Source organism: Podarcis gaigeae, assembly GCF_964106915.1.
Source record: "Podarcis gaigeae genome assembly, chromosome: 3".
Lineage (NCBI taxonomy): Eukaryota > Metazoa > Chordata > Lepidosauria > Squamata > Lacertidae > Podarcis > Podarcis gaigeae.
In genome coordinates, this window is record NC_139680.1 from 84847429 (window position 1) to 84863267 (window position 15839).

The following is a 15839-nucleotide window of genomic DNA, read 5'->3' on the forward strand; positions in this document are numbered from 1 at the left end:
GGAGAAATGAACAGGAAGCAGGTTCCCCACCCCACAAAAAAGTCCATTTCCCCCACCACCTGGCCTTCATGTATCTAGTAAGGCTTTCAGGTCTCTAGTATGTTCAGACTTGCACAAGTAGAAGTGCTTTCCAATAATGCAAAGACACCACTGTATACAACCCATTCTTCCCAGTATCAAACTGAGGTGTCACAGTTGCACACAGAGCTCTTACTTTCTCCAAAATGTGTCAGCCACTAACCCTCATCCTGAACTGCACATTCAATTGTCATCCTCAAAGTGCTTCTCAAGGGTGAAAGATGGGGTTTTAATGCCTTTAAATGAACAAGTGTCTCTCCTTGGGGTAATTGTCTTCTAGCCACCCCACCCCACCCTACCAGAACATGGCTCCCTCCTGCACAACATCAAGAGCCCACATGGGAGTTGACCATGTTATAACTCATTCTCCAGTAATGGTTGGGAAATTGGTAATGGTAATGGTAATGGTATTGGCATGGCCCAATACCTGATCTTCATGGTATGGGAAGAATCCTTGTTGCAGCAACTCCCATGTTGCTGCCAACATGACATGGGACAGGGGAAGCTTGCTGCTGTCTCATTTACCTTACAGCAGAAGGTGGAAAGCAATTCTTGCTGCTCCAAGGAGAACGCCTATTTGATCTGAAGCCCCTCTCCAGTATCCTGTAAGCCTGGCAGTAATATGGTTTGCCACCAAAGCTCCTTCTAATCACAAAAAGAATCCCCAGCAAGATGAGCAGACAGCAAGCCAAGTGTCCTCATCTCTCTGTTTTCATGGGAACCTAAGTGCTCAGCGCTGCACCCTCAGATTACAGCCACTGACAGCTCAACATCAGCAAGCCGGCACAACACTCCATAAATCAGGGGTACCTCAACATGGTGCCCTCCAAACGCTGTCGGACTGCAGTTCCAGTCATCCCTAAACATTTGATCATCCTACCTGAGGCTGATAGGAAGCGGCATCCATCATCTGCCTACCCCTGCCGTAAAGAATGATCCACATACAGGAAACAGCTAGGATTCTCCACTGTACCCGTGAAACTTTGGACCATGTGAAAAAAAGGGGCACAAGCTCCATCACTGAAGACTGCCATCCTATCTACCTGCCAGCCTGTTGAAGCAGCAGTGGATTTAGGGTAGTTCCCCAGCACAGGGCACAAAGCCAATGGGGTGCAATATTATTACTATCATCATCATCATCATCACCATTACCACCTATATTTATGCAGGTACCTACTCAAAGTTAAGGTAGCAAAGGTAAAAAGGTAAAGGACCACTGGATGGTTAAGTCTAGTCAAAGGAAACTATGGGGTGCGGCGCTCATCTTGCTTTTCAGGCCAAGGGAGCCAGAGTTTAGGCCCCGGTCAGACAGGCGATTGAATTGCAGCAACTATGACATAGTGCCCTTGAGCGCATGCACAAAGCAAAAGGTGAGAGAGGGGAGGGCAACAAATTTTGTCCTCGCTAAGGGTGCCATATTACCCCCGTCTGCCCCTGGCTGCAGCTTTCTTGACCCCAAAGTCTGCCTACATTCACTGTGTCTTTTCCCTAAGGTACGACATTGGGCCTCTCCTGAGTTGAGATTCCAACACTTGGAGGAGTAGAGTCCTACACCGGTACCTGAGATGGAACATATGAGGGGGTTCCTAATACATTATTAAAAAGGCTGGAAGTAATTTAATACTGTCTTTAATGAAAACCCATTAGTTTGAGTATGTTTTTATTTCTCTGGCAATAGGCATAAGTGTGTTTTCAAGTACACATAAAAGTTGATTTGAAAATTAGACTAGCTTTAAATAAAACATCCGCTCCTAATCACAATCAAATTGCATAATCCAGCAGTATATTCCAGTGACCAAAATGAATGTGGAGAAGAATGGCAGCCCTGCAAACACCAGCTTGAATACCCCAGGAGACAGAATCATAGAATCATAGAGTAGGAAGGGACCACAAGGGCCATCTAGTCCAACCCCCTGAAATGCAGGAATCATTTGCCCAACATGGGGCTCGAACGCACTGAGATTAAGAGTCTCAGGCTCTACCGAATGAGCATGGAACGACAACTCTGGATTCAACCTCCAGAATGTTCAAAGTGCTCTTTGGCCACTGGCCCAGGTGCATCTAAACTAATCCTCTTTGCTCTCACAAACGGCAGTTCTCTGTGATCTTATGCAGGGGATCTTCCTCGGCTTTTGCTCTTTTAGATCCTGTTTCACTGGTGATGCCAGGAATTAATTAAATAATTAAATAAATAAATAAATAAATAAATAAATAAATAAAACATCCATCTGACTGGGTTGCCCTCTGGGCAGCTTCCAACATAGTATAAAACAACTATGCATCAAATATTAAAAACTTCCCTAAACAGGGCAGCCTTCAGATGTCTTCTAAAAGATGTTTATTTCCTTGACATCTTGATGGGCACCAGTGCCGAGAAGGCCCTCTGCCTCGTTCCCTTCACTTCTTGAAGTAAGGGAACTCCCCAAAGGCCCTCAGAACTGGACCTCAGTGTCTGGGCTCAACCCTTCACATATTGCCCCAACCTTCTTTCTTGACATCCCTTCTTTGCCACTGCCATGCACCCTTCAAAGTTCTGACATGGTCTTGCAATTACAGTACTTCCCTGTCTTCTCCTAGAAAGGATTTCTTGGCCCTGAAAGCAAAAGAACAGAATGACTAAACTATACAGGTTGCCACTGCTTCTCCAGAGAAGATGTTTTTACTTTGGTTTTTGGTCCGTTTTGTACTGTGTGGTCTATAACCACCATCACATCCCGCAACTTTGTTGACAGTTTCTTGAAACAATATAATTATGATGCACATGCATGCTTGTGCAGAAGTGTTATTTGTGGGAGTTTAAATCCAGAAGCATGCAAATTAAGTTCAAGGTGAGTCAAACAGGAGTCAGCACCGGAGACTGACATGGCTGCCTATTGGAAGGTGGCCTTTTAGTGACTGGTGCACTTAGCAGGCCTCCAGAATTCAATAAAAGCATTCACTGAAGAATATGATGGACAGGCGCTCCCCCTGCTGGCCAGAGTATGGGCAGCATGTCCAACTCCACGTGTGCCGCCTACCTGTGGACAGCAAAGCACTTTGAAAGCATAGCAGCAGAGCACGTCAGGCACCAAAGAAGGACTCAGGAGGCTTGCAGAAGCTGTCTCCAGACCAGGTGCTCAAACCCAGTGGTGCAACAGGTCTGCTGTTCACTTACTTCATGCGTGAGGTGCTGGCAGTGGCATCAGGGGAACTGCAACAGGTGCAGAACGAAAACCCACTTTTCAATGCAAAGTCAAGAAACTTGATGCAGCTGGAGCTGGTGGAACTACAGCAGTGTGAAAGTGGAAGGAATGAGTGATGCAAACCAGGCGATTTGTATCATCACCACCTGTGCATTTTCTGGTCTTTGCCTCAGAACTAGACTTGCAAGAACAAGAGCAATTTCCACGAGGTCGGGACATCTGTGTCTGAGCTGTACCACTTCAGATAACAAATGAAGAGTCATGGGTTTGCATGCTCCTCTCCACAGAAAACAAGCATGCCAAGGAGAAGGCTGGCACTAGAACCCTTATTTCTGGCATGATAGTTTTGTACGCAAAGGGGAAGTGATTTAATGTTCCTACAGAAGAGCAATGGCAATTGTGTGAACTCCCATTCGCTGCTTGATGTTGTGCAGTCGAGACACCAGTGTGCCAAGGACTTGCCCTAAGCCCTACAAGTCTCCCAATCTATTGCTCTTTTGGTAGCTTTCCTTCCATAGTTTTAAGTATTATTAGAATGGCATCAACTTCTGCTCTGGGTTCCTCCTCCTCTGCTCCAGCTATTGATTCCCTTCATAACTCATTTCAAATGTGATTTTGATATGATCTCTGCAGAGCAACACATACAGTAACTAAAACGAAAATCTCCACTATGCTAATTTTCTGCTTGGGAGAAACATAAATCTGCAAGAATCTTCAATAAAAGGAGGACTAAAGCAGGTTTTTTTCTGGATCCTTAATAGTTCATTCTAATTAAACTTTGCTAAATGTTACATTGTACTCGTAAGCACTCTCACGCCCCTGGATCTTGGAGCAAAGATGGAGGCTTTCCTGATGTGGCTCCCATGAATCCCAGCCCGCATGGCCAATGGTCCCATCAATGGATGACAGAAGCCGAAGTCCAGCAATACTCAGAGGATCCTGCTGGGTACATGACCTGCTTCAAGACTCCAGTTCTATATACTCCCAGCACAATCATCATTATAATAAGATTTCTGCCAGTCACCACTTGAGCAAATGGGAGTTTTCTCTTGCAGCTCTCCAGTGCACAGCTTCATAGGTCCCTCTTGTGAAACATGATCCATCACGAGTGCCGTGTGCTGCCGAATGCAGACAAATGTCAAATGCAGACATGCAATTCCAGAGGCAGTCGAGTGACTGGATCTCTGCTTTTAATAACCGCTGTGCTGTTTTGCATTGGGACAGAGGAGCACTTTACAAAACAGATACATCACTGCAGCTACCTTGAGACAGTGGCTGGGGAGGAGTGGTGGCCTGGATGAGACAAACATTGAGAGAGAAATTTAAACAGGAACATTTTAAACCTGGAGAAGAGACAATTAAGAGGCAGCAGCCGTTGTCTAGTATTTGAAGAGCTGCCGCATAGGCGATGGAGCAAAGTTGTTCTCCTTTGCTCCAGTCAGCAGGACCAAGAGGGGTCCAAATAACAAAGAAGGGGTTGGGGGATCTGGAAGAAACCTTAGGAAGGGCTTTCTGGTGGTACTAGCAGTTGGGGAAGGGTTGTAGCTCAATGGCAAAGCATCTGCTTTGCATGCAGAAGGTCCCAGGTTCAATCCCCAGCGTCTCCAGGTATGGTTGCGAGAGAACCCTGCCTCAAATCCACAAGAGCAGCTGGCCAGCAGCGTGAACAATGCTAAGAAAGGACTAACTCAGTGAAAGGCAGCTTCCTATATTCCAGTTCAACACTGACACAGACTTTTTCACAAGATGCTGGGGTTTCCTCTTTAGCTGCCTTTGAACAGAAGCCTATCAAGGACACAGTAGCAGGGGATTTCCTACACTGGCAGGAGGTTAGACTAGAGGTCCTTTGGGATCCCAATTCTATTAAAGTTCAGCATTGCTTTCTGATGTCATCTTTAGAAACTAGGCACTGTGTGTGCAGCGATTGCCATTTGCGCATGTGCAGAAGCAGCGATCACCATTCACACATGCGCAGAAGCGGGCAATCGTCGCTCACGCCTGCGTACAACAGCACCTCTCCCAGGGACCCATTTCAATTTCCGGACGGGCCTCCGGAAAAGATTGTGGTTGTGAGTAGAGGTTCCACTGTATTGTTCAGCTAGTCAGGAATTACTGGCAAAAGGTTCGACAAACCACAAGCCATTCAACAAAACAAGTAAACAAGCCACAACTTGCTTCGTCAAAATTTGGTTGGTTTTCCAGCTACTCTTGCCTTGCATCTTTGTAGCTTGGCAAATGTTTGTGGTGGGCTGGCAGAACAGAATTGTTCAATTTAGACATAACAAACCATGGTTAGTCTGCTCAGCCTGCTTCACATGTCCAAACAAACCATAGTTTGGCTAAACGGACTACAGAAGACCAGTCTGCACATGTTTAAGGTACATGTAACCAGGCACATGTGCGCCATGTTCAGACCTGGGAGAGGGTGTAATGGAGGCATAATGGAACGGGCTTACACGTGCTCTGCCATCACATGTGATGACCCAGAATGCAACCCCAAACAAATCAGGTGTTGCCTGTATAGCTTAGTCCTTTGTGCAAAACAGGCCTATTCTACAGGAAAATTGCTCGCATGGGGGGGGGTGTCTTAGCAGCAGCCAATGAGACTCACCTAAATTCCTTCCCAATTTCATCTATGGTGATTTTGTATAGCCCAAGGATAAAAGCAAACTCCATTCTCAGACCATCATTCTAACATCCCATTCTGATGATATGTAGGTAAGGGAGAAATACTTTGTCCAAAAGATCACTGCTAACATGTCACATTAAAACTCATACAAAATCCACAGATTTCTCTAACTTGGTTTTCTAGTTATTGAAGCTCCTGGCTCAAGGCAGACCATCTCAGAAGTTTAAGCTCTAGCCCAAATTTGTTCTTACTCCCATATTATAATTCCAACTACTTCCCTAGGATCTTTTTTTTCTATTTTATTATTTTTATGCATTTTTGCTTCATCAGTGGTTATTTGAAGGCAACTTATCTCACAAGCAGTAATCTTCTGTCACCATTTATTCAGTTCCCAAATTGGATTCTAGTAATATCACACTGATATGACAACTGAGTTTATTCATCTTCAGCATGTTTAATAATATGCTTCGAGAGGATGCCATCGAGTAGCTTGTGTGGAATGCCACAAAACTAATGAGGTGCTTGAGGCATGAACATGTTCTTTATCAGAGCCTGAGGTTGAACTATGACTTGCAGCTCAGGTTCCAATGAAGAATAGCATAGGCATTTGCCACATTATCAACACTCTCTGAAGTTGCTGTCACTCACCTACCCATGCCCTGTTTCATTTGATGTGCAACAAATGGCTTCCTACGAGCTCCTCTATACAAATATAGTTTTTGTTTTGCTTTGTTTGTTTTTCTTTGTTTTCTTAAACCAATGTCTGAACCCACTTCGGTTTCAGATTTGTTTCTCCAGCTAAAGAGTTAAAGGCTGGAAGAGAGATCAACCACCTCTGCGTCATATGGGGGCTCTTGCCTTTGTCTCAGGATATAGTGACCATTCAAACAGCAGTATGGACATTATATTTAGGTATGCAAATAGAACAGGCAACTTAGCACAAGCACACCGTGATCCAAGAGTGAGCTGAAATAGTAAGCAGGAGGTCGCAGGTGAGGCACTGAGGAACACCCTACAGTGCAAGCTAGATTTGTTGGCTCAGGTTAACAATCCTGAAGCAACCTCCAAAATGCCATAGCAATCTTCAGTTGTCTAAACAAGTCCTAACTCCATCTGGAGAAGCTATATATAAAGACTACTTGCGGGAAAGAGCATCCTTTCTGAACTGCCCAAGCTGCTAGCTGCAAATGACTTACCAGTTTTTCTTTAGTACTACTTATGTCTCTCTCTCTCTCTCTCTCTCTCTCTCTCTCTCTCTCTCACACACACACACACACACACACACACAAACTACCCTCACTCACTCTGCCTTTTCAAGTTGTCTCAAATATGCATTTCCTCAAAAACCTGACAAAAACCTGACACAGTGATAATTTTCTAAGCTATGTTGCTCATGTCAAATTATTCAACATCTGTCTTCATGCTCACAAAAATTAGCATAAGATAGTGGTTTCTGATGACACCTCTAGTGAAATATTTTGACTTGTACCAGTAAGTTGCAAACAACCTGTCGGGTGGATAATGTCAGCTTCCAAGTACTGCATACTGTATTAAAAGATGGCTCTGCGGGTTGTTTGGGGTTTTTCAGAGTGAAACCTGACTGACCTAATGCTGGGTTTGGGCTATACAAAGGGCATAGGTGATTAGGTTGTACAACAACACCACAAACAGGCAGGGGAAGGCATTCATAGCAATACTACACAAGCTAAAATCCATGTTTGATGCTGAGCATGTTTGGTGCATAGAAAATGAAAATCTGATTGAAAAGAGGAAAGAAGATCTTGGGGAGAATTATACATTTATGCAGCACTGAGCATTCCTGCTGTAAGATAAGGATGGCATCCCTAGAACAGGCATAACCAAAATCAAACAGACAAGGAAGGCTGACTGAACACAGGAATAAGGAAAGTTATATATTACCACAAGGAGCATTATACTTATTTGACTACTTAGACTCCAAAACCTAGCCATGAGATTTCTCTAGGCTAAAAAAATTGATTCTATCGGCTAGGATGAAAATGGAAGCAAGATCTTTGAGGGATGTAATAAACAGTTTGCTTGTTGTGATTTTTAAATTGCCCTTCATCACAAGCAATTCTGGGATAGTGTGTGTACAAGTAAAACAATTAAATTTAAAACCACAAATATGCCAGAACTGCAAAACTAACACCACAGTGAGGAATCTAATTCCACTGGCCATGAACTGGTGAGACTGTTCCAAGGCCCTGAAGAAATAGGTGTGTCTTGAGACAACACCTGAAACATAACAGCGAGGAAGACAAGCAGACTTCAAGAGAGGGGAGTCCATAATAAATGGGTGCCACAACCAAGTAGGCCCTACCTCACATCACCACGCAGCAAGCTGTGCTTGTCAGTGAGATTGTAAGAAGGACCTTTCCTGCAGATCTTAAAGCCTCGGCTAACAGATATACACTTCCGGAATGCACATTTTGATCTACACCAGTTTCACAGCTGGTGGGACATCTGAACAATGGAAAAGGAGTTTAGATCACCAGATTTGGGACTGCTATTCACTCTGTGCATGTGCACATTATACGAAACCCACACAGTGTACTTTTTACATTTAGGACTCACTGGGTCTCACTAAAGCAGGGCTCTCAACTGCCAGAAAAAAATGGTCTGGCCCTGCCTGCTTTTGTGCCTTCAACTTCAGCTTGGCATATCAGTGGCGGAGCTAGGGGCTTTGGCACCTTGAGCAGGGGGCATGGCACGTCGCCCACGGAGACGTGGCATGACTGCGCAAGCATCCCAATAGGGGTGGCCGCCTGTGCGAGAGCGCCCCAATAGGGGTGCCACCTGCGGCGATGTCAACCCCCCTCAGGGATGGAACCCGGGGCAGACTGCCCCCTGCCCCCCTTCTTACGCCACTGAGCATACTGGATTTAGCAAATGAACCTTTCCATGGCATAAACAGAAGTGGGGAATCTGTGGCCTTCCAGATGTTGCTCCCACCATCCCTAACTGGGCCATACTGATTCTGGCAGGAGTTCAACTGGAAAGCTACACACGGTCTACAAATAAGTATTGTCATGTACTAATGTACGCACATCAATCTACTATTAAAAGGTACAGGAAATAAGCTAGCAAAAAGACTACGGCAAAAAGAAACCTAGCACATGTTCCCCTATGCTACTCACAAGGCAGTAATATACAGGCAGATTATTCCACTAGGCACCCTGCCAGCATCAGAAATATAGAGTTGACCCCATAATCTTAGAAAATGGGAAATCATTCACTCAGCCAGATCCTTTTTTATTTCTTTTTTTTGTCGTGAGGGAAGAATTGCTCCTTCCTGTGCATATTCTGTCTACTTTTCCTTGTCTCTGGTGATGGAGATCTCCCCACAACATTTCTGTCCGATTGCACATGAAGGATATTTTCCCTGATGCTCTGCCTATGTACTCCTTTGAAGCTCATCGCTTCACCTTCCATCTTCCACCCTGGAATGTTTCCTTGAAGGTGTTGATTTGTTTTCTGCAAGCAGACAATGATGAGGGGCTGCCAACTCACAGGGCCTTTTCCTCAGCAAGGGAAGAGAAAGTTGGGCTGTCAGCTGCTCCATGTTAGCAATAAAACACTCCTATCAAGGCTTCTTAAATCCTGTTTCTAAAGTAAACAAAGCAGGAGCCCAGCTTCCACCGGCCAAAACAAAGCTACCGGTACTCAAAAAAGCCTGCTCTCAAAAGACTGTAGACTTTATAAGATGGGCTTTAAAATAAGTATTGAAAAACAAAAAACAAAACTCCCCCGTCTTTCTCTGTATACATACTTAAAGAGAGAGAAAATATTTGCCACCAACAATTTGTAGAGGAAAAGAGACAAACCCATTTCCTTTTCTCAATGACTATCTCCTTTCCACCCACCTCTAATGTATTTTTCACCCTATTTGAGACATTTGTTGCTAAATGCTTTATTAAAACAGTGTTTCCCTTAGGAACCTATGAGATTGCGCTATAGACACTTTCTAGGCCCAGAAGCTGTGGCGGCATTCACATGAACAAAAGCATACAACCAGGGAATTATTTAGGGTATTTCTTTTTTTATCATTTTCACAATGTAGAGCAGTACAGCCTGACAAGGAGGAATTAGAATTGTCAACCAGTTGTTGTCTTATTTGCACACCCAATACAACCGTGTTTGACCAGGCAAACATAACAATGGCATGAAAATTTAATGGCCACCTGATCTAATTTTTTCACCATGGACTTTACATCAGGTTCCACCAAGTTCTTCGCTGATCCTGTCATTTGTCTGGTTTGCACAAAACTGACTTAGTTTTGTTTAGCCAGAGTGTGGCATGTCTGAATGTCCAAGCTCAGTTCAGCAGACTAACTAAGGCTTGTTTTCCGGTGACAAGTCATGACGTGAAGCCATGTTGACTTACAAACCATGACTTGTTTTAACTAAGGTATGGTGTTTGGACATAACCCAACTTGCTCAACCATGTCTTTTATGGCCTCTCCACTCAAGAAACCTGCCAAGCAATAGCGGCACAAAGCAAGAGCTGCTGAAAAACTTTGGAGAAACAACATGTGGCTTTTTGGCTTGGGGTTTGCTGAACAGACATGGTTAAAACAAAACCATGGCTTGGCATTGTTTGTGAAGAGTCACTGTCTACCTCAAACAACACTAGGAGATAATGCTCAGTGAAAACAATCTAGAATTCTCATCTGCCCTATTTGTGATGGGAATAAGTTTTATAAGAGTCTTTTCCAACTGGTTCAAGAGTAGAAAGGTCAGACTGCTGCTCTTATCTCATTTCAACTTCTCTTCCAGGACCCATTTATATATTACAACCTCCACCGTGGTTCGTCAAGATATTTTGTTACCCGAGGCACAATAATATATGGCATTCTCCCCCTCCCCTTGCCCCCAAGTACAAAGTACCCAAGGCTGGACAAGTTACTTTGGCACCTCAGAAAGAAAACTCCACACAAGAGCCACACCCTGATATTAAAAAGACAATAAAAATAAATTAAGTGTACAGCCAAAAAACCAGCTTCCTAAGGTGGCTGCCACACATGGATGCCCCTCTAAATCTTGTCATATGGCTATGGTATGGCAAGCCATTCATACAGCGTACTTCACTATGGGGTTCAGAGTGATTTCATAGAATCATAGAGTTGGAAGAGACCACAAGGGCCATTGAGTCCAACCACCTGCAAAGCAGCACAAATCTCTCTTTGGAGACACGGCAGCAATCCCCCTCTCCACACGCAGCAATTTTCGGTGGCCTCCACAAAGTATAAACCAGCTCACAATGAGAAATGTGTAGTAGGAGTCAGATCATATGATAGGATGGTTAAAGGGAGAGGAAATTGGCTTTCTATAGATGTGTGAACGTGGTCAAAGTCGGCACAGGGATTCTGTTGCATCACCAGCAGCTCATGTAAGATTTGACATTTGCCAGCCCTTCTTTAAACAGCTATAAAGCTTTTAATGGGAGAGGGGTGTGCGCACATGCAATTTTCTGTGGCCAGCTTAAGCTGAATGGAAGGAATCAGATAACGAGGGAAAGGAAGATTATTGGGACTCAGACACCCTTCAGTCATCGTATCAAACACCAATTTGTGTAACAAGCCTCTTCAGGCAGCGAGCAAGCTAGATGTACTTTGGACTCCCAATTATTCCATGTCTCCACTCCAAGTGTCTCCCTGTAACATATATTTTATTTATTCCATCCTTTGCAATAAACCTTGGCAGAGGCCTTTCAGGAAGGCCCACGTGGCCTATTATTTAAAGGGTACGTCAAATGGATATTTTATCTGGTTTAATCGGATTTAAACTTACTACATTCAGATTGATAGAATGTATTTATAGCCTTCATACCAGCGCATATGACCCCCCCTCCTCACCGTCTGCCTTCCTTGCCTCTCTAACATTCAAGGGGTGTGTGTGTGTAAGTGTACTGAAATACAACATTTGAATTCCCAACCCTTCCACATTTAGTGCCACAAGAGGCAAACATTCAGAACATGAAATACTCCAACTATATATAGCTTGAGGCTCCAGCTCAAGACCAGCATTTAGGGCAAAGGGAAGGAGGATTGTGGGGTGGGCAGGGGGTTGCAGAGTCTCTAATCCTGCTTTAAGTTTCTTTGCAAGTGTAACAGCTTTGATACAGCAGCGCCAAAGCGCCATTAATAGCTAGTGCTTCACCTTCTAAACAAGCAGCTGTGATCGGAGAAAGCTCCTGGAAAGGAAAGGCTTGTGAAAAGACAAAATACTGAAAGTTTGCAGTGTGCCGATAGAATAACCTGAGCCATACACACAGAAAATTCTGTTCTATATTAAAACCAGCATTCACTCAATAGATAGTTGAAAGAGGGAGAGAGAAAGCTGATAGATTTTTGTTCGTGTTTGTACAACCAGGGTTTGGGGGAGCCAGAGAAACCCTGCAGAATAAATGAAAGTCTTGTGTACAGTGCAAGCTTTAGAGAATGCCTCCATTACAGCGAAGCTTGTTTCCCCCCACCATGTATTCTCTTTCTCCCTAAAAAATACCATCAGGATGTTGATTTAAACATGGAGAGGGTTGAAAGAAAGAAGGAATCAACTAGAAAAGAAAGAAGCCTGAGTCTGAGGAGCGAAACCCAGAGTCTAATATTAAAAAGAAGCCAGAGGTGTAGGAGGATTGACAATCTTAAAGGGCCTGAAGAGGCCTTTGAAAGCAAGCCCACCAGTAGTTCTGCTTGGACTGCAGCAGCCAGGCTAATTAAAAATAAAAAGTTTGCCTAGGAGCATATAAAACACCCATGGGGATGTAAAAACCTGCGCACACAATGGTTCTCTCGCCACAAAGACATTATACACCCCGTCTCACCGCTCTCGGGTGCTTCTCCTAATTTCCCTCTGGACCTTAAATCCCCCCATTCTCCCTTCCCCTTGACAGACACAGAGATACAGGGGCTGAGGAGGAAGCTGGAGCAAAACAGCATCTATTTAAAGCAGTTATTTCACAAAACAGAACTAGACTCCAACTAACAACCTCAGCCCTAAGGGAGGAGAATAAATTCCCTTTTTAAAAAAAAGAAAAGAAAAGCATAATTAAAGTGACCTACAAAGACTTTTAGCTGCAGTGGGGAATAGGCTGCACCGAACTCAGCCTTGATGGTATTTACACATAGGTAAGTTCCAGCTAAATGCTGGTTCAGCTGTTATTGTTTTAACTCCCCCTCTCCCCTGTGGGGATATGAGAGACAAGCTTCTTCTGAAGGTTGACTTTATTACGATGAATTGGTAAGGCAAATCAGGGCTTTGATAAGTCTGGCAAGTTCTTCTTTTTTAAAAAACACACACAAAAACCTCTATAAGCAACATATATATTAAAATAGGAGTTTCTGAGATGCAGATCTCCACACAAAATCCGGGGCAGAGTGAGCGCACCTGCACACGCGAGCGTTGGCGGAAGCGCCGCATCTCTTGCGCCGGATAAGTCCTTCACTGGCCGGCCCTGGATGAGGCCGACAGGCAACGACTCTTGCGCTTGTTTGGGACCACGGCGGTGCGCGCCGGCTGCCCGGCCAAGTGCACGTGTGAGCGCGCGCGAGAGCATCCATTTGCAAACGGGGGGGAGTCAGCTATCCTCCCTCAGCTGAAGTGGGATCGTGGAAAAGGGGTAGGGGCTGGGAACGCTTCTTCCACAACATAGATAAGAGCCGGGGAGGCATTGGAGAGAGGAAGGCGATCGAAGCCGCCACCTGAACGACCCCCCGCCCCACTTTTTTTTTTTTTAGCCCACGGAGCCAGTAAAGGAGTGGCGGGCGGATGCAAGGGGCGCGCTTTCTCTTACCCCCACTGCCCTCGCCGCCTTGCGCAGCGAGCATCCATCTCCACACCGCCACGCCGGCTCCCCAAACGTCCCTCGGAACTCCCGAGGGGCTCTCCCAACAGCAACAGCGGCCGTGCATGCGCGTTGCCGCTTTGCAGAGCCTGCTCGCATCCCGCTTCATTTCAAAATCGCGGGAGCTCCATGGCGACTGGGTCGGGCTGCCTTCCCTTCTGGCGATCCGGCCTCCACGAAAGAGCTGGGGGGAAAATCGGGCCCCTGAATATACTTCCCCGACCGCCCCCCTCCCCCAGACAAGAAAGGGAGCGGGGTGCGTGGGTGGGATTCCCCTTCTCCGGGCGCCGTGGGTGCAGGCAGAGCGCGCGCGAGAAGTCGCTGGGGGTTGTCTAGAAGCATAAACCGGATTGCAACCATATTAGACTTTGGCAATGTGGTTCTAATAACCGTTTAGGAAAGCCCGTCTGGCGGCCGGTCTCCCACAGCAGCAGCAGCGGCACTTCAGGCCCGCGCTTGGCTTGCAACCCCGCTTCTGTGCGGGCACAGCGTCAACAAGTAACCGAAGCGGGAGGGGAGGGCGCAACAGCTCGCACCGGCGGCAGCGGGTGCTTCGCCCGAGGGGAATGGGCGACTCAAAGCGGGAGGAGGAGGGCAATATTGAGCAGCCCAACGAAATGGAAAGCTGCTTCGTCTCCCCAGAGGAGGAGGAGGACATAGTTTTGTACTGTACACATTACGCACGCACACCGAAAAGTGCATCTCTCTCTTTACCAACAACAAGTTGAAGGGAGCTGAGCCATGTGGGCACGGGTATCCTTGTGCCATCCCAACCCACCGCCTCCCCTGTTTTGCCCAGGACGAAGCTCGGAAAGGGTTAATCGGCGGCGTCTCTCTCGCCTTGTAAATCTGAAAAAGGGAGCGGGGGAGAGAGAGAGAGGCGGCGGCGACAGCAACAGCACACAGGCAAGGAATTACGAAGTCGCGAACCGGGCTGGTGGGGGAACCTATTGCTACATCCATCCTCGCGCTCTGTGGGCACCATTTACTTTCTCTTGCTGCTGCAGGTGCTTTTGGGGAGGGGGAAAAACTTTGATCTGAGCCTAGCTAAGCCTGCACTCCCCCAAAGCAGGAAATCGTGCAACACACACCGACCCCGCGTCACTTACCGTAGACCCCTTGTCCCCTGGTGTACACCGGGACCAGAGAGAGGAATAAAACCCAAATAGTCTCCATCTTCAAGGCAGAAGCTTCATAGCCTGCGAAGAAGAACAGCCCAAGCACCACCTCCAAAAAAAGCCCAGACAGCATCAGGCGGTGGATTCGAGAGAGGCAGGCGAGAAGGCTTTTCCTGAACCGGCTCTGCTATTTTGCGCTTTTGTAGATATATAGATGTACTGTATATTAAAAATGCCCACCACTTCCTGGGGCTCGAAGCAGGAAGAGATGGATCCAGCGAAAGGAAGGGAGCCTTGGCTGGGCACAGGGCGCCTCAGCCCGGTTTAGCCAAGTCAACTCCAGCCAGTGCTTCTCGGGAAGCTCGCGATCTCCTCCACGCACGCACACACAACAGAGCGAGGGAGCGAGTCAATTTGAACGAAGAGAAATATCCGCCCTCCCCAAACGGGGAGCAGTAATTGCAAGTGTAAAAGGTGCGAGGAAGGGAGGAGAGGAAAAGCCAGCGAGGGATCTGGTTTCTCCCCCCCTCTCCTCCCCCTTCTCCTCGCTCCCCGTCTTGCCTTTCGCCGGATCCCGGAGTCCTCCCAGAAGAAAACAAACAGAACTTCACGCCCAGACGTGCCACGGCGACGAAATAACAAGGCGATTCAAAACCAGAAGGCACAAGACGAAGCGATCCAGTGGCGACGCAAAATCCACAGAGAACTTCCGCGGGTTTCCCCCCTTTTCTGGCTGCGCTCCGATTCCTTTCAAGCAGAGGGAGTCGTATTTGTTGGGGGGGGCGGAGGGAGAGAGACGTCAAGTGCTTTCTGAACTCCCCAGCTTCCCAAACTCAATCGCCTGCCAACTGGGGCCAACTTGAGAGATGCAACAACGGCGGAGAGCGAGGGAGACACACGGACTCCTCGCCCTCCCTCCTACTAATGAGCCTCTGGCTGCAACCCCAGGAGCGAACAAGGGGGCGCGA

General features: G+C 46.4%; 1 protein-coding gene across 5 annotated transcripts in view; it reads right to left on the reverse strand.

The window, feature by feature from the left end:
- MDGA1 (MAM domain containing glycosylphosphatidylinositol anchor 1) overlaps positions 1-15799 on the reverse strand; it is a 261863-nt gene extending 246064 nt beyond the window's left edge. For 4 of the 5 annotated variants that reach the window (XR_014562498.1, XR_014562499.1, XM_083732247.1 and 1 more), the window contains exon 1: positions 14863-15799. Coding sequence is in view for 3 of the 5 variants with exons in the window: in XM_083732247.1 (XP_083588373.1) it covers positions 14863-15004 (142 nt within the window). In the remaining 2 variants the exon portion in view is untranslated. Of the gene's footprint in view, positions 1-13702; positions 13934-14862 lie in introns of those variants that run through there. The other variant, XM_083732248.1, reaches the window with a different exon arrangement.
- Positions 15800-15839: the final 40 nt, after the last annotated feature.